Source organism: Coregonus clupeaformis, chromosome 21, assembly GCF_020615455.1.
Source record: "Coregonus clupeaformis isolate EN_2021a chromosome 21, ASM2061545v1, whole genome shotgun sequence".
Lineage (NCBI taxonomy): Eukaryota > Metazoa > Chordata > Actinopteri > Salmoniformes > Salmonidae > Coregonus > Coregonus clupeaformis.
Window position 1 is genome coordinate 35,686,693 of NC_059212.1, and position 19,348 is coordinate 35,706,040.

At 45.9% G+C, this 19,348-nt stretch overlaps 1 protein-coding gene across 2 annotated transcripts in view; it reads right to left on the reverse strand.

Annotated features, from left to right (window-relative positions):
* Positions 1–19,348, reverse strand: part of LOC121535351 (acid-sensing ion channel 1C-like) — a 185,902-nt gene that overhangs the window by 75,295 nt on the left and 91,259 nt on the right. Inside the window, exon 1 of one of the 2 annotated variants that reach the window (XM_041842348.2) lies at positions 7,307–8,111. The exons of the other annotated variant lie outside the window; for it this stretch is intronic. Within the exon in view, the coding sequence (XP_041698282.1) occupies positions 7,307–7,837 (531 nt within the window). The 5' untranslated portion in view covers positions 7,838–8,111. Of the gene's footprint in view, positions 1–7,306; positions 8,112–19,348 lie in introns of those variants that run through there. 2 annotated transcript variants of the gene reach the window in all.

A 19,348-nucleotide genomic window follows, 5' to 3' on the forward strand; every position in this document is an offset into this window, starting at 1 on the left:
TACGCAGACGATTTTGGTGGCCTGCCATGGGAGAGGATACTCAGAGGTTTGTTGCTGCCTGTCCAGTTTGTGCGCAGAACAAGAGTGCCAATCGGCCCAGCTCTGGACTTCTTCACCCCCTACCTATCCCCCGGCGACCATGGTCGCATCTGGCCCTGGACTTTGTCACTGGGTTGCCCTCTTCTGAGGGGAACACGGTCATTCTGACTATTGTGGACAGATTCAGCAAGTTCGCCCACTTTGTGCCCATCTCCAAGCTTCCCTCTGCCTCTGAGACGTCCAAGATCCTGGTTAGGGAGGTTTTCAGGGTTCACGGATTGCCCAGTGACATAGTTTCCGACCGTGGTCCTCAGTTCACATCTACTGTCTGGAAGTCCTTCTGTTTGGCCATTGGAGCTACAGTCAGTCTCACATCTGGATTTCACCCCCAATCCAATGGACAGGCGGAGAGAGCCAACCAGAAGATGGAATCCACGCTGCGCTGCCTTGTTTCCTCCAACCCCACCTCTTGGGTCTCTCAGTTGCCTTGGGTTGAGTCATGAACCCTGCGTCCTGAGTCTGTTCCTGCCTGTGTTGCCGTTTTTCTGCTCGGTATCTCCTGTTTCCTGTAGGTGCCTGAACGCACCCTGTCAGGTTGCCGGGCGACGTTGCTAGGCGGGTGATCTCTCGATTAACTACACCTGCTTCTCATCAGCCTCGGCACACCTGGTCCTGATCATCACCCCTTCTTAAGCTCTGACCTGACATCCATTCCCTGCCGGATCGTTAGCCATTAACAGTATGTTTTGTCAGCGTATCAGCCTCTGAGTACTAGCGTTAGTTTTGTTGTTTTTGCACCTTGTTGACCTGCCTTGTACTTACCTCCGTTTTTTCTGTCTACAGTCATTCTCCCGGAACCTTCACCCAACCCCTGCCGTGCCATCATTTAATCTGCCACTTCACCTCCATCTACTCATCTCCGCCACCCGCTCCGTCTCCTGGATTATTCTGCATCTTTTGAATCTGTAAATAAACCCTCAACTTTGTTCAACTCACGGTGTCCTGGTCTGCTTCTGGGTTCTGTCTTAGAGAACCGTGACACCCTCTCAATCAGAAAGATTCCTGGCTCCCAGGTGTCTTTTATAAAAGTAACGAGCTGAGATTAGGAGCACACTCTTAAAGGGAGTGCTCCTAATCTCAGTTTGTTACCTGTATAAAAGACACCTGTCCACAGAAGCAATCAATCAATCAGATTCCAAACTCTCCACCATGGCCAAGACCAAAGAGCTCTCCAAGGATGTCAGGGACAAGATTGTAGACCTACACAAGGCTGGAATGGCCTACAAGACCATCGCCAAGCAGCTTGGTGAGAAGTTGACAACAGTTGGTGCGATTATTCGCAAATGGAAGAAACACAGAATAACTGTCAATCTCCCTCGGCCTGGGGCTCCATGCAAGATCTCACCTCGTGGAGTTGCAATGATCATGAGAACGGTGAGGAATCAGCCCAGAACTACACGGGAGGATCTTGTCAATGATCTCAAGGCAGCTGGGACCATAGTCACCAAGAAAACAATTGGTAACACACTACGCCGTGAAGGACTGAAATCCTGCAGCGCCCGCAAGGTCCCCCTGCTCAAGAAAGCACATATACAGGCCCGTCTGAAGTTTCCCAATGAACATCTGAATGATTCAGAGGAGAACTGGGTGAAAGTGTTGTGGTCAGATGAGACCAAAATCGAGCTCTTTGGCATCAACTCACCTCGCCGTGTTTGGAGGAGGAGGAATGCTGCCTATGACCCCAAGAACACCATCCCCACCGTCAAACATGGAGGTGGAAACATTATGCTTTGGGGGTGTTTTTCTGCTAAGGAGACAGGACAACTTCACCGCATCAAAGGAACGATGGACGGGGCCATGTACCGTCAAATCTTGGGTGAGAACATCCTTCCCTCAGCCAGGGCATTGAAAATGGGTCGTGGATGGGTATTCTAGCATGACAATGACCCAAAATACACGGCCAAGGCAACAAAGGAGTGGCTCAAGAAGAAGCACATTAAGGTCCTGGAGTGGCCTAGCCAGTCTCCAGACCTTAATCCCATAGAACATCTGTGGAGGGAGCTGAAGGTTCGAGTTGCCAAACGTCAGTCTCGAAACCTTAATGACTTGGAGAAGATCTGCAAAGAGGAGTGGGACAAAATCCCTCCTGAGATGTGTGCAAACCTGGTGGCCAACTACAAGAAACGTCTGACCTCTGTGATTGCCAACAAAGGTTTTGCCACCAAGTACTAAGTCATGTTTTGCACAGGGGTCAAATACTTATTTCCCTCATTAAAATAAACCTACCATTAAAATTATAGACTGATCATGTCTTTGTCAGTGGGCAAACGTACAAAATCAGCAGGGGATCAAATACTATTTTCCCTCACTGAACAAAAATATAAACGCAACATGCAACAATTTCAAAGATTTTACTGAGTTACAGTCCATATAAGGAAATCAATCAATTGAAATAAATTAATTAGGCCCTAATCTATGGATTTCACATGACTGGGAATACAGATATGCCTCTGTTGGTCACAGATACCTTTAAAAAAAAAAGTAGGGGCATGGATCAGTATCTGGTGTGACCCCCATTTGCCTCACGCAGCGCGACACATCTCCATTGCATAGAGTTGATCAGGCTGTTGATTGTGCCCTGTGGAATGTTGTCTGACTCCTCTTCAGTGGCTTTGCGAAGTTGCTGGATATTGGTGGGAACTGGAACACGCTGTCGTACAAGTCGATCCAGAGCATCTGAAACATGCTCAATGGGTGACATATCTAGTGAGCATGCAGGCCGTGGAAGAACTGGGACATTTTCAGCTTCCAGGAATTATGTACAGATTCTTGCGACATCAGGCTGTGCATTATCATGCTGAAACATGAGGTGATGGCGGCGGATGAATGGCACAACAATGTGCCTCAGGATGTCGTCACGGTATCTCTGTGCATTCAAATTGCCATCGATATAATGCAATTGTGTTCGTTGTCCGTAGCTTATGCCTGCCCATACCATAACCCCACCGCCACCATGGAGCACTCTGTTTACAACGCTGACATCAGCAAACCGCTCGCCCACATGACGATATACACGTGGTCTGTGGTTACGAGGCCGGTTGGACGTACTGCCAAATTCTAAAACGACGTTGGAGGCGGCTTATGATAGAGAAATTAACATTCAATTCTCTGGCAACAGCTCTTGTGGACAATCCTGCAGTCAGCATGCCAATTGCGTACTCCCTCAAAACTTGAAAGATCTGTTGCATTGTGTTGTGTGACAAAACTGCACATTTTAGAGTGGCCTTTTATTGTCCGCTACACGAGGTGCACCTGTGTAATTATCATGCTGTTTAATCAGCTTCTTGATATGCCACACCTGTCAGGGGGATGGACTATCTTGGCAAAGGAGAAATGCTCACTTACAGGGATGTAAACAAATTTGTGTACACAATTTGAGAGAAATAAGATTTTTGTAAATATGAAAAATGTATGGGATATTTTATTTCAGCACATGAAACATGGGACCAACACTAAATGTTGCGTTTATATTTTTGTTCAATGTATATTAATCAATCAATATCTTTATTATCGCAATTGGGAAATTAGTTGTGCAGTCAGGGTTCAACAATAAAAACAACATTAAAATCAGTGACAACCATAAATAATGAGATCGGTTACAGTCTTAAAATCATATAGACCTAAAAGGTGATACATTTTTTCCAGACTCTGAAAGATTACAGCTCGGCGTGGGGCGGTGATTCCTGCTCTGGCCCAATCATCCATTCGCAATGAATGCCGGACCTTCTGTTACACTATGAGCAGACAAATAAACAGGTTGAAACTTCCTGATTCTACCTGTAAAATGCACTTGTTCTAGCTTGTGGTGAAGAGATTTGTTATGTTTATGACAAAACATAATGTTGTTAATATAGTAATGACTATATACAGTGGCAGAGCTAAGATGAATTGTCCCATTAACCTTAGCTCCATGATGCACATTAGAGGAGAGTCATCTGAATTCCATCACCTCTTACTGTATCTCCTCTCTCTGTCTGAGTCTGAACCTCACTACTGTCAGAACAACAGGCAGAGGAGAGGAGAGGAGAGGAGAGGAGAGGAGAGGAGAGGAGAGGAGAGGAGAGGAGAGGAGAGGAGAGGAGAGGAGAGGAGAGGAGAGGAGAGGAGAGGAGAGGAGAGGAGAGATGGAGGACAGGAGAGGAGAGAAGGAAAAATGAGGAGGAGAGGAGAGGAGAAGGAGGAGAAGAGGAGGAGGAGGTGGAGGAGAGGAGAAGGAGGAGGAGGAGAGGAGAAGGAGAAGAAGGAGAGGATTCATGCAGCCAGGACCTGGCTGAGAGAGAGAGAGAGAGAGAGAGAGAGAGAGAGAGAGAGAGAGAGAGAGAGAGAGAGAGAGAGAGAGAGAGAGAGAGAGAGAGAGAGAGAGAGAGAGAGAGAGAGAGAGAGAGAGAGAGAGAGAGAGAGAGAGAGAGAGAGAGAGAGAGAGAGAGAGAGAGAGAGAGAGAGGAGAGGAGAGGAGAGAGAGGGAGAGGAGAGGAGAGGGAGAGGAGAGGAGAGGAGAGGAGAGGAGAGAGAGGAGAGGAGAGGAGAGGAGAGGAGAGGAGAGGAGAGGAGAGGGAGAGGAGAGGAGAGGAGAGGAGAGGAGAGGAGAGGAGAGGAGAGGAGAGATGAGATGAGATGAGATGAGATGGAGGACAGGAGAGGAGAGGAGAGGAGAGGAGAGGAGAGGAGAGGAGAGGAGAGGAGAGGAGAGGAGAGGAGAGGAGAGAGAGGAGAGGAGAGGAGAGGAGAGGAAAGATGAGATGGAGGACAGGAGAGAAGGAAAAATGAGGAGGAGAGGAGAGGAGAAGGAGGAGAAGAGGAGGAGGAGAAGGAGGAGAGGAGAAGGAGGAGAGGATTCATGCAGCCAGGACCTGGCTGAGAGAGAGAGAGAGAGAGAGAGAGAGAGAGAGAGAGAGAGAGAGAGAGATAGAGATCTCCATGAATCTTTAATCAGGCTCCTCTATACTTAGGCCTTCTCAGCTTCTCCAATTTCTGACATTTAGCTGAAATCCGCTCTTCGTATTGTGAGGACGTGATAAGCCAAGGTCAGCACATTGACTAACCATAGACACATCAAAACCTGCTTCTTCTGGCCCCTCTATATGCCTTAGTTAGCTTAGTTCAGGAAGTGCTGTATTTATCTAATTTCATTTAGCTCAACAGCAAACAGCATTATAGTTATTCTTAGAGTTCTGGAAGTGAAAAGAATAGTGCTCCGTTACAATACCTACACACCCAACATTTAATTGTCTGTCTTAATGGACTTACTATACACATTGAAATGCTTGTCTATTATCTATATGTGAATGGTGACAATGCATGGAACGCTATAGGTGTCTGTGTCGGCACGCGTTGAACAGTGGGGCATAATTTTGTCAATTTAGACCTTTGTCTCCCCACACAGAACCTTAATGGCCACGGTGAGGCGTCTATGTAATTATGATAAGTCATTTGCCTCTCAGTTTCACTTCTGCTGCTGTACAAAGACACTGCGCTGCATGACAAACCCCTCCTGGTTCTAGGCTTTCATCACTCAAATCAATGGCCCATTTCATCGAAATACAATCCTTCCCCTGTTTCTGCAGCAGGACGATTAAGTTCCATTCAAATTCTGCTGACATGATTTTATCTCCTCTGCAGGGGGTGTGGGTAAAGAAAATAACTGAACCAGACAGAAATGAAAGGTGAAATGTTGGAGAAAATGAATGTTCCTCAGTAAATCAAATTGTTGTTTTGTAAAATAAATGTACCAAAATATTTTATGTTCCGAAGACACAGTAGTTTAAATATCTGAGTGTTTGTCTTAGTTACTGCTGACAAAACCTTCGAGATGATTCAAAGATTTCCATGGGCTTTTTCAAAAGAATAACAGTGATATATTGAAACCTCTACTGTACTGGAAATCAGCATATGTTTGCTGCATAATGCATGATGCATGTGCTCAGAAAATGTTTGGTCCGGCCATCTGACAACTTAACAGTTTACATTTCAGAGCAGTTACAATTTTAGAAATAGCTATTATTCCCAACTGCTAAGAAAAACCGACCCTCGTTAATAAAACGAGGGGCAAAAACTTGTGGCAGCTGTTTCAGAAAATTGTTTGGCATTGCACCATATAGGGATTGGCATCACACCCTAGGAACTGGCATTGCCTACTAGGTACAGATACAAATCCCGCCTTATATTCACGCTTTATATTCACGCTTGAGACAGAAATCTTCACACTTTTTCTCATACCTGAATTTTAATCACCCCAGAGCTACTTAAAATATGCCTTTAATCAACATGCCATGAACACGTTCCAACAATGCCAAATGCTTAATCCTAACGAGCAGCCTGTGAATTTTTATCTTTTACTCCACAATTTGAAAAGGAAGACATGTTAACATATTTTGAATGTTTAAGTCATGTTTACCCCAAAGGGTGTTACTGTACTGTAAAATACGTAGTCTGCATCTAATGAGCTCATTAAATTTTTTTATTTGTATCTTTTCTTATTGTTGTCGCATCATCGAGAGGGAACCTACAAGTAAGCATTTTGTTGCACTGTGCATACCTGTGCGAGAATAAACTTGAACTTGAATTTAAGGTGTGGTGGGCATCTCTTCTCATGACTGCCTTGGACACAGCTGGAATGACGTAGAACAAAACTAATCTTGGCCACAATAAATCTCCGGATTTAAATCTCCTGACATTCATAAACATCATTCATGAACATCAATTCAATTATAATTAAACTCACCATCTGGTATATCTTCAAAACCATATCTAGAAGCAACAAACTACTTGAATTACTACAATTAAACAAAAAGACCCCCTACAGACTTTAAAAGTGCCAACACAATTATATGACCTTATATTCAAATTTGTTCATAACTTTTTAAATTAAGTAAGAGACAGGATCCTCTTTTAAAAAATTAATTACAATCCATCGCCTGGGTGCTTAGGCTCGGTAAGGCTTTCATTCTTCAACTAATTGACAGCATCTGTCTGGTTTCAATATCTCTCATAACTGAGTGTACCCACTTATATCGCTGATTTAGATATAATATAACATTGTTGGTAATGTTGTTATCTAGCTCTATCTATCTGGAATTCTGGAGACTCGAAAAGATCAACAGTCGTCCGTGGATCAGTGCTTACTGCTTTATTCTGACAGATCCCCTTCAGTTGAAGCCGCTGATACCCCTAGACTGCCTCTGAGACTGCCCCATCCATCCATGCTTACCGTTGTAAAGTTCTCCGGACCGCACTCCCTCCCTCTATATCTGCAGTCGAGCAGCATCTCGTCTATGTTGTGACTCGTCCGCTGCACGAACTCCAGCATGTTGAATGTCTTGCTGGGGAAGAACTTGCTGTTGTCCGTGGGTTTCCCCAGTGCAGCCAGGAAGTCATCAAAGTCTCCCTGCTCCACGCCGAGCATCCCGGCCATCCAGAACAGGTCGTTCCTCGTCATCTGGGATTTACGGAAGCTATTATAGTTACATAGAGTAATGGCTGGGAAGGGCATGACAGGGCTGTCCATCTCGTCCAGGATGGTGACGTGGGGGTACTGGTAGTACAGCATGACCATTCCCGCCACCTGGTAGAGGAAGGAAGACAGGGAGCTGGTGAACGCGACGGCCCAGAGAAGACGCCGGATGGTCACCCCGCCGGGAAGGAAGATGTGGCTGAGGCCGTGGAGGGTGCAGTTGGCCCCAAACACCGTGATGTCGGAGGGCCCCCGGGGCTGCTCTTCTTCCTCTGTCGGGGAACCCATCCTCCTAAATCAAGTAGCGAAAGTAGGGGTTCCTTCACAACCACAATGTCTGCTCTGCTGGTCCGGGAAAGCTCTAAAAGACAGTTCCTTCACAACCACAATGTCTGCTCTGCTGGTCCGGGAAAGCTCTAAAAGACAGTTCCTTCACAACCACAATGTCTGCTCTGCTGGTCCGGGAAAGCTCTAAAAGACAGTTCCTTCACAACCACAATGTCTGCTCTGCTGGTCCGGGAAAGCTCTAAAAGACAGTTCCATTCAACCACAACTTCTACTACTGTACACAACCTCCTGGTGCTCCTGTGAAGCTCAGAAAGACCAATGGTGGCAGGGAGGTTGTCCAAAAGTAAAGGGGGCGAGGGCAATCGAACCAGGAAGGGTCCAGTTTCCCCAGCACCCAAGGGAGAACAAGGGGTGGGTTATCATCAGAAGCAGGAAAGGAGAAATGTATTGCTGATTCAGCCAATCCTTTGTGAGATCTTAGAGGGCACATTGAAGAGAAGGAGATAGAGTTTCATTGGGATATGAGACATAGGGCTGGGTGGGGCAGAGGGTTCAATCAGAGACACAGACACCACAGCAATGACGTACATTTAATTGAATTAAAGGAGATACCGGAATAGAAATTCACAGGCTGCACATATAAGAAAGTACTATATACCTAGAAGAAACATAAAGAAACGTCTTTGGATCTCAATGTTCTCTGCATGATGTGGCTACAAGGTCATGAACAGCATGGAGTTATGATGTTATTGTGTAGACAGACACTGGAATCCATATTTTCACAGGCAACATAACGGTACTACGCTACAGAATACAGGAGAAGTTAGGTATCAATAAATATATGTTGCTCTTTATCAATAAAATATGTTGTGCTTTTTTTTCTTCAATGATTTTAACAAGTCATCTGTCTGGCCTGACTCATCTAGCAACCAGTTCCATCCAATAACTTTAAGGCTGTTCCACAATCAAATGAAAAAACAAGTCTGCATCGCCTGTATGCTTCTCCAAAACCAAAACGTCAACTAGAGGGAGCTGGACTCTTAACTTTGCTCAGCAGTTTACAGTGTGACTTCTTATGCAGTCTCCCTACAACAATTATAATGAATGAACCTCCCTCCCTGTTTATCTCTGCTACAGACAAAGGTAAGGTATAATGGGGACTGGGCCAATGTGATCCAAGTCCTAAGTCTGTGTAAGGCCATTATCATAGGCATCTGTTCCCATTTCAATTTGATTTGGCGCAGAGATGTTAGCGCAGATCTTCAGGTTAAAGAAATGGCTAGGTTACAGAGGAGCTCTATCAACTGGTTTATGAGCTTTATGTTTTACCCAAAGATAACTATATATAGACATGTTCAATCTGTATTATTATTATTATTAATATTATGTTTATACAGTTGAAGTCGGAAGTTTACATACACTTAGGTTGGAGACATTAAAACTTGTTTTTCAACCACTCCACAAATGTCTTGTTAATAAACTATAGTTTTGGCAAGTCGGTTAGGACATCTACTTTGTGCATGACACAAGTAATTTTTCCAACATTTGTTTACAGACAGATTATTTCACTTATAATTCACTGTATCACAATTCCAGTGGGTCAGAAGTTTACATACACTAAGTTGACTGTGCCTTTAAACAGCTTGGAAAATTCCAGAAAATGATGTCATGGCTTTAGAAGCTTCTGATAGGCTAATTGACATAGTTTGAGTCAATTGGAGTTGTACCTGTAAATGTATTTCAAGGCCTACCTTCAAACTCAGTGCCTCTTTGCTTGACATCGTGGGGAAATAAAAAGAAATCAGCCAAGACCTCAGAAACAAAATTGTAGACCTCCACAAGTCTGGTTTATCCTTGGGAGCAATTTCCAAATGTCTGAAGGTACAACGTTTATCTGTACAAACAATAGTACTCAAGTATAAACACCATGGGACCACTCAGCCGTCATACCACTCAGGAAGGAGACGCGTTCTGTCTCCTAGAGATGAACTTACTTTGGTGCAAAAAAAAAGAAATCCCAGAACAACAGCAAAGGACCTTGTGAAGATGCTGGAGGAAACAGGTACAAAAGTATCTGTATCCACAGTAAAACGAGTCCTATATTGACATAACCTGAAAGGCCGCTCAGCAAGGAAGAAGCCACTGCTCCAAAACCGGCATAAAAAATCCAGACTATGGTTTGCAACTGCACATGGGGACAAAGATCGTAATTTTTGGAGAAATGTCCTCTGGTCTGATGAAACAAAAATAGAACTGTTTGGCCATAATGACCATCGTTATGTTTGGAGGAAAAAGGGGGACACTTGCAAGCCGAAGAACACCATCCCAACCGTGAAGCATGGGGGTGGCAGCATCATGCTGTGGGGGTGCTTTGCTGCAGGAGGGACTGGTGCACTTCACAAAATAGATGGCATCAGGAGGAAGGGAAATTATGTGGATATATTGAAGCAACATCTCAAGACATCAGTCAGGAAGTTAAAGCTTGTTCGCAAATGGGTCTTCCAAATGGACAATGACCCCAAGTATACTTCCAAAGTTGTGGCAAAATGGCTTAAGGACAACAAAGTCAAGGTATTGGAGTGGCCATCACAAAGCCCTGACCTCAATCCTATAGAACATTTGTGGGCAGAACTGAATAAGCGTGTGCTAGCAAGGAGGCCTACAAACCTGACTCAGTTACACCAGCTCTGTCAGGAGGAATGGGCCAAAATTCACCCAACTTATTGTGGGAAGCTTGTGGAAGGCTACGCAAAACGTTTGACCCAAGTTAAACAATTTAAAGGCAATGCTACCAAATACTAATTGAGCCACTGGGAATGTGATGAAAGAAATAAAAGCTGAAATAAATCATTCTCTCTACTATTATTCTGACATTTCACATTCTTAAAATAAAGTGGTGATCCTAACTGACCTAAGACAGGGAATTTTTACTAGGATTAAATGTCAGGAATTGTGAAAAACTGAGTTTAAATATATTTGGCCAAGGTGTATGTAAACTTCCGACTTCAACTGTAGTTATAATTCAGTTTGATGTAGATCATAGGTCGGCAAGAGCATTTGGTCAAAGAGCTAGGTGAACCGTATCGAATATACTCCTCTAGTATTTGAAGCGCTAATGTTTGTGTTGGTTTTACAGCCACTGTGGTGAAGTGAATTTCCTGTGGAGAATTTCAACAGTGGGAAAGGCTTAGAATAATCTCTGTTCCCTCTGTCCCAATGCAGGGAACAGACATGACTGTGCAGGAGGGTGGCTGAGGACACTATCTTTACAACAGTCAGAAAATAAATCCCATTCTACCTTGGGCTGGCAGCACAGACCATAGAGGTTGTATAAAAAGTGGTTGTAACTGAATTAAGGTTTAGGTGAAGGTTATCAGGGTTCCAATCAACAACGCTGTTGTGAACCCATCAATTATAGTATATAATATTGGGTGACATGTTTACATTGAGTTGTTCTTATACCTGTGTAATAACGCTGTAATTACTCTAGTAAAAACATAACAGTGAAGATGGCCTATAAAACAGTAAGTACACTGAACAAAAATATAAAACGCAACATGTAAAGTGTTGGTCCCATGTTTCATGGGCTGAAATAAAATATCCCAGAAATGTTCCATACACGCAAAAAGCTTATTTCTCTCAAATGTTGTGCACAAATCTGTTTACATCCCTGTTAGTGAGCATTTCTCCTTTGCCAAGATAATCCATCCAGAAGCTGACTAAACAGCATTATCATTACACAGGTGCACCTTGTGCTGGGAACAATAAAAGGCCAATCTAAAATATGCAGTTTTGTCACACAACACAATGCCACAGAAGTCTCAAGTTTTGAGGGATCGTGCAATTGGCATACTGACTTCAGGATTGTCCACCAGAGCTGTTGCCAGAGAATTCAATAGTAACTTCTCTACCAATGTTGTTTTAGAGAATTTGGCAGTACGTCCAACTGGCCCAGGACCTCCACATCTGGCTTCTTCACCTGCGGGATCACCTGAGGCCAGCCACCCGGACAGCTGATGAAACTGTGGGTTTGCAAAACCGAATAATTTCTGCACAAACTTACAGAAACGGTCTCAGGGAAGCTCATCTGCGTGCTCGTCGTCCTCACCAGGGTCTTGACCTGACTGCAGTTTGGCATCGTAACAAACTTCAGTGGGCAAATGCTCACCTTCAATGGCCACTGGCATGCTGGAGAAGTGTGCCCTTCACGGATGAATCCTGGTTTCAACTGTACCGGGCAGATGGCAGACAGCATGTATGGCGTCGTGTTGGCGAGCAGTTTACTGATGTCATTGTCGTGAACAGAGTGCCCCATGGTGGCGGTGGGCAGGCAATGAACACAATTGCATTTTATCTATAGTAATTTGAATGCACGGAGATACCGTGATGAGATCCTGAGGCCCATTGACATGCCATTCATCCGCCGCCATCACCTCATGTTTCATCATGATAATGCATGGCTCCATGTCGCAAGGACCTGCACACAATTTCTGGAACCTGTCACGATCGTCATACGAAGCAGACCAAGGCGCAGCGTGAAATGCGTACATCTTTTATTTCAGTACTTTCAAATACACAAAACAACAAAACGAAACGTGAAGTCCTCGGTCATACACACAAACCAACACGGAACAAGATCCCACAATACACTGTGGAAAACAGGCTGCCTAAGTATGGTTCCCAATCAGAGACAACAAGCAACAGCTGATACTCGTTGCCTCTGATTGAGAACCACCCAACACAGAAACACATGAGCTAGATAATGAACCTAGAAAACAAACCCATAGAAACTACACACCCTGGCTCAACATAACAGAGTCCCAGAGCCAGGGCGTGACAGTACCCCCCCTCCAAAGGCGGGACGCGACCGCGCACAAACATAAACCGAACAGGGGGAGGGCCGGGTGGGCATTCCTCCTCGGAGGCGGATCCGGCTCGGGCGTGACCACCACCCTCTAATAACCCCCCGTAGTGCCCCTGGTCTGGTCTGGGCCCCGCTGGCTGGAGCTGGACTGGACATCGGTGGAGCGGATTGCTTAGGCTCCGTGTGGAGCAGCTGACCGTACCTGACCAGGCACCGGTGAAACGGGCACGGGCTGTGCCGGACTGATGACGCGCACCACAGGCTTGGTGCGGGAGCAGGAATGGGCCGGACCGGGCTGACGACGCGCACTATTGGCTTGGTGCGGGGAGCAGGGACGGGCCGAACCAGGCTGACGAGCGCACCACTGGCTTGGTGCGGGAGCAGGAACAGGCCGGACAGGGCTGACGACGCCGCACCCCTGGCTTGGTGCGGGGAGCAGGAACGGGCCGGACCGGTTGACGATGCGCACCCCTGGCTTAGTGCGGGGAGCAGGAACGGGCCGGACCGGGCTGACGATGCGCACCACAGGCTTGGTGCGGGGAGCAGGAACAGGCCGGGTCGGGCTGGCAACGCGCACCATTGGCTTGGTGCGGGGAGCAGGAACAGGCCGGGCCGGGCTGGCGACGCGCACCCCTGGCTTAGTGTGGGGAGCAGGAACGGGCCGGACCGGGCTGACGATGCGCACCACAGGCTTGGTGCGGGGAGCAGGAACAGGCCGGGTCGGGCTGGTGACGCGCACCATAGGCTTGGTGCGGGGAGCAGGAACGGGCCGGACCGGGCTGACGATGCGCACCCCTGGCTTGGTGCGGGGAGCAGGAACGGGCCGGACCGGGCTGACGATGCGCACCATTGGCTTGGTGCGGGGAGCAGGAACAGGCCGGGTCGGGCTGGCGACGCGCACCACTGGCTTGGTGCGGGGAGCAGGAACAGGCCGGGCCGGGCTGGCGACGCGCACCCCTGGCTTAGTGCGGGGAGCAGGAACGGACCGGGCTGACGATGCACACCACAGGCTTGGTGTGGGGAGCAGGAACAGGCCGGGTCGGGCTGGCGACGCGCACCATAGCCTTGGTGCGGGGAGCAGAAACAGGCCGGGCCGGGCTGGCGACGCGCACCATTGGCTTGGTGCAGGGAGCAGGAACAGGCCGGGCCGGGCTGGCGACGCGCACCATAGGCTTAGTGCGAGGGGCAGGAACAGGCCGGGCCGGGCTGGCGACGCGCACCATTGGCTTGGTGCGAGGGACAGGAACAGGCCGGACCGCACTGGGAACACACACCACTGGCCTTACACGGGGATCAGGAACGGGCCGGACCGGACTGGCAACACACCTCAGTACCTCTCGCCGTGCCTCTACACTTTCCTTCCCTCTTCTCACCAATGGCTCCCGTAACCCGGTGGCCTTCTCTCCTCGTCCACGAACTCGCCCCTTATCTGCCTCCAGCAGCCCCGTCGTCCATGCCATGTGCCCACCCCTAAAAATTTATTGGGGGTGCCTCTCGCCGGTCCGACGACGGCCCGGTTGGCGCCGCTGCTCCTCTCTCCGGCACGCCTCCACCGTCTCCTCCCACGGACGGCGATCCATCCCGGCCTGGATTTCCTCCCAAGTCCAGGACCCCTGCCCATCCAATATCTGCTCCCACGTCCAGGCTGTCTGCTCCTGGGCACGCTGCTTGGTCCTGTATTGGTGGGATCTTCTGTCACGATCGCTGAAGGAAGTGGACCAATGCGCAGCGCGATAAGTGAACATACTTTATTTATTTCACCACACGAAACAAAACAACAAAACGATAACGTGAAGTCCTTGGTTACCTACACAAACCAACACGGAACAAGATCCCACAATACACTGTGGAAAACAGGCTGCCTAAGTATGGTTCCCAATCAGAGACAACAAGCAACAGCTGATACTCGTTGCCTCTGATTGAGAACCACCCCAGCCAACACAGAAACACATGAGCTAGATAATGAACCTAGAAAACAAACCCATAGAAACTACACACCCTGGCTCAACATGACAGAGTCCCAGAGCCAGGGCGTGACAGAACCTGAAAATGTCCCAGTTCTTCCATGGCCTGCATACTCACCAGACATGTCACATTTACATTTTAGTCATTTAGCAGATAGTTAGTGAGTGCATACATTTTTTTAATCAATACTGTCACCAATTGAGCATGTTTGGGGTGCTCTGGATCGACATGTACGGCAGCGTGTTCCAGTTCCTGCCAATTTCCTGCAACTTCGCACAGCTATTGAAGAGGAGTGGGACACAATCAACAGCCTGATCAAATATCTGTATTCCCAGTCATGTGAAATCCATAGCTTAGGGCCAAATTTATTTATCTCAATTAACTGTTTTCCTTATATGAACTGTAACTCAGTAAAATCGTTGAAATTGTTGCATATTGCGTTTATATTTTTTGTCCAGTGTAGATTCGTTTAAACGGCAAACACACACCATGTGCTTACTCCAAATGGGGCAACACTACTGTGTGTCTCCAGAATATTATCTTTGCAATTATGAGAGCAAACGTCACCCACGGGAGGCATAATCCTGAGTTTGTGGTGATGTGAAAGCACATTTCAGTAATTAACCGCTGCACCCTGGGACGCTGTGATCGATAGGGCACCAAGAGTTTTTCACATGCTGGAAGTTAGCTATAGGTACATGGTTAATACCCTGCCTCCAAACATCAGCAGATCAGTACAGTAGGACTTTATTGCAGCAGGGCTGACCGGCCAAACACTTTTTATTTTCTTCCCTACAGTGGGGAGAGAGAAGCTGGAGCAGAGCTGCATTCACACGTGTGGAGATTACTGATCTCTTCAGAGACTAAGTGCCCCTTCTCATCATCCACTTTGTATCCCGGCCCGGCCATGCGATGGAAACGTCAGGCAGACCTGGTGTAGCGTATCTATATCTGACTGAGCACATGCTATAAGGAAACTACAAGGCTGCCATTTTCATAATGCTGAAAGGGCATTTGAATAAGCAGTATTGAGGGAGATGTTCTAAACCTTTCTCTCTATTCCTTACATTATAATTACCTTCTCACCTGTTTTGTAGAAGACCCCATCATCATCATGATCATCATCATCATCTGGAGAAACACACCTTAGAAACTGCCTTTCAATTATACACTCTTAAAATAAAAGGTTCTATCTAGAACATGAAAGGTTTCTTCAGCTGTCCCCATAGGATAACCATTTGAAAAACCCTTTTTGGTTCCAGGTAGAACCCTTTTGGGTTCCATGTAGAGCCGTTTAAACAGAGGGTTCTACATGGAACCCAAAAGGGTTCTGCCTGGAACCATAAAGGGTTGTACCTTGAACCAAAAAAGGTTATCCTATGAGGACAGCCGAAGAACCCTTCTTTCTAAGAGTGTACTGAATTACAATTACAAAACGAAAAGGGGAAACCTTGGGTTTGCATTCTTTAAAAAATGAATAATCCTAACTTCATGAACTACTCACCTACAGTATAAGAACCCTGTTGTCAGATGCGCTGCCAAAGTCGAAGCAGCGTAAAGTAGCTCACTTAAATAGTGCTGAGAAATATGATAATACACTTTTCACACCCTTGAATCTTATCGGGAAAATTATGAACAAACATGCAAAATAACTAATTAGAAGTAGAGCCTATGATGCAAGATTCAAGATGAAAATAAAGACAAAGCTCAGAGATTGTTCGACCCTCACCACTGGATACCTGTACGTCAGCAAGCATCTGCTGTTGTCTCCCTCTCTCATGTTCAGATGATACGTCTAGTGAATATGTTGAGGTATTTTCCTAACTGGGTTCAAACCACTTCCTGTCAGGACTCCAAATGGCAATTATTTGTGATCACACCCTATTGCAGGGCCTATGGGATTTCAGTGTAGGAGGATGGCAGATACAGTGCCTTCAGAAAGTATTCACACCCCTTGACTTTTTCCACATTTTATTGTGTTACTAAGTGGGATTGAAATGTATTTAATTGTAATTCTTGGTCAACGATCTACACAAAATACTTTGTAACGTCAATGTGGAAGAAAAATGGATTACATACAGTAAGTAGTCAACCCCCTAAGTCAATAGATGTTAGAATCGCCTTTGGCAGCGATAACAGCTGTGAGTCTTTCTGGGTAAGCCTCTAAGAGCTTTCCTCACCTGGATTGTGCAACACTTGCCCATTATTGTTTTCAGAATTCTTCAAGCTCTGTCAAATTGTTTGTTGATCATTGCTAGACAACCATTTTCAAGTCTTGCCATAGATTTTCAATCAGATTTAAGTCAAAACTGTAACTCGGCCACTCAGGAACATTCACTGACTTCTTGGTAAGCAACTCCAGTGTAGATTTGGCCTTGTGTTATAGGTTAGTCCCGTGTAGCTCAGTTGGTAGAGCATGGTGCTTGCAACGCCAGGGGTGTGGGTTCGATTCCCACGGGGGGCCAGTATGAAAAATGTATGCACTCACTAACTGTAAGTCGCTCTGGATAAGAACATCTGCTAAATGACTAAAATGTAAATGTTATTGTCCTGCTGAAAGGTGAATTCATCTCCCAGTGTCTGGTAGAAAGCAGCCTGAACCAGGTTTTCCTCTAGGATTTTGCCTGTGCTTAGCTCCATACGGTTTATTTTTTATCCTGAAAACTCCCCAGTCCTTAACTATTACAAGCATACCCATAACATGATGCAGCCACCCCTATGCTTGAAAACATGGAGAATAGTACTCAGTAATGTGTTGTACTGGGATTTGCCCCAACATGACATTGTTTTCAGGACAAAAAGTGAATTGCTTTACAACATTGTTTGCAGTATTAATTTAGTCCCTTGTTGCAAACACAATGCATGTTTTGGAATATTTTTTGTCTGTACAGGCTTCCTTCTTTTCACTCTGTCAATTAGGTTAGTATTGTGGAGTAACTACAATGTTGTTGATCCTTCCTGTTTTCTCCTATCACAGCAAACTCTGTAGCTGTTTTAAAGTCACCTGAGAGGTTTCCTTCCTCTCCGGCAACTGAGTTAGGAAGGACGTGTCACGTCTCCTCCCGTTGCTCCCCTCCGGCACTCTGATTCACCGGTATACTGAGCCACCGATCTGAGCGCACCACCTCGGCAAACACAGGAATGGAAACCCAACGCACCCTAATCACCTCCAGCACACCTGCACCTCATCATCTTATCACCACCACTATATAGCCCTGGACTGTTCGTTCATTGTTGTGTGTAATTGTTAGCTTCGTGTCGTTTACTCACTCGTTGTTATTCTCTTTGTTAAGTAAATCTTTACCTTGGTAATTCCTGCGTCTGCGTCCTGCCTCTTCGTATACTCAGTACTCATCACAGGACGCCTGTATCTTTGTAGTGACTGGGTGTATTGATACACCATTCAAAGTGTAATTAATAACTTCACCATGCTTTAAGGGATATTTCATGTCTACTTTTTTATTTTTACAATCTACCAATGTCACGCCCTGGCTCTGGGGACTCTAGTATGTTGAGCCAGGGTGTGAGTTTTCATTTGTTTTTCGTTCTAGTTTTGTAGTTCTATGTTGGCCAGTGTGGTTCTCAATCAGAGGCAACGTGAATCAGCTGTTGCTTGTTGTCTCTGATTGGGAACCATACTTAGTCAGCCTGTTTCCCACAGTATGGTGTGGGATCTTGTTCCTTTTGGTTTGTGTTTGTACCGTAGGACTTCACGTATCGTTTGTTGTTTTGTTCGTGTAACATTAATAAAAAGCATGTTCACCTTCCACGCTGCGCCTTGGTCCTCCTCTGTATACGACGATCGTGACAACCAATAGGTGCCCTTCTTTGCGAGGCATTGGAAAACCTCCCTGGTCTTTGTGGTTGAGTTCACTGCTTGACTGAGGGACCTTACAGATAAGGTAGTCATTCAAAAATTATTATTGCACACAGAGTCCATGCAACTTATTATGTGACTTGTTAAGCACATTTTTACTCCTGAACTTATTTAGGCTTGCCATAACAAAAGGGTTGAATACTTATTGACTCAAGACCTTTCAGCTATTCATTTGTAACTAATTTGTAAAAATGTTGGAAAACAAAATTCCACTTTGACATTGTATTGTATTTATTACGGATCCCCATTAGCGGCTGCCAAGGCAGCAGCTACTCATCCTGGGGTCCAACCACAATTTACATACAATAAAACAATACATAACACAACACCTTATTACACACTACTCTACCATAACATATTTACAATACAAAATCAATAATACAGCAAAATAACAATATTAAAATGTGTGTGTAGAGTGTGTGTGTTAGCATGTGTTTGCAAATGCTCTGTGTGTGTGTGTGTCCACAGTCCGCGCTGTTCCATAAAGTGTAGTTTTTTAAATCTGATTTTACTGCTTGACTGAGTTACATGATGTGGAATAGAGTTCCATGTAGTCATGGCTCTATGTAGTACTGTGCATTTCCCGTAGTCTGTTCTGGACTTGGGGTCTGTGAAGAGACCTCTGGTGGCATGTTTCGTGGGGTATGCATGGGTGTCCGAGCTGTGTGCCAGCATTCCAAACAGACAGCTCGGTACATTCAGCTTGTCTACACCTCTTAAAAAAACAAAGAGTGATGAAGTCAATCTCTCTTCCACTCTAAGCCAGGAGAGACTGACATGCATGTCATTAATGTTAGCTCTCCAT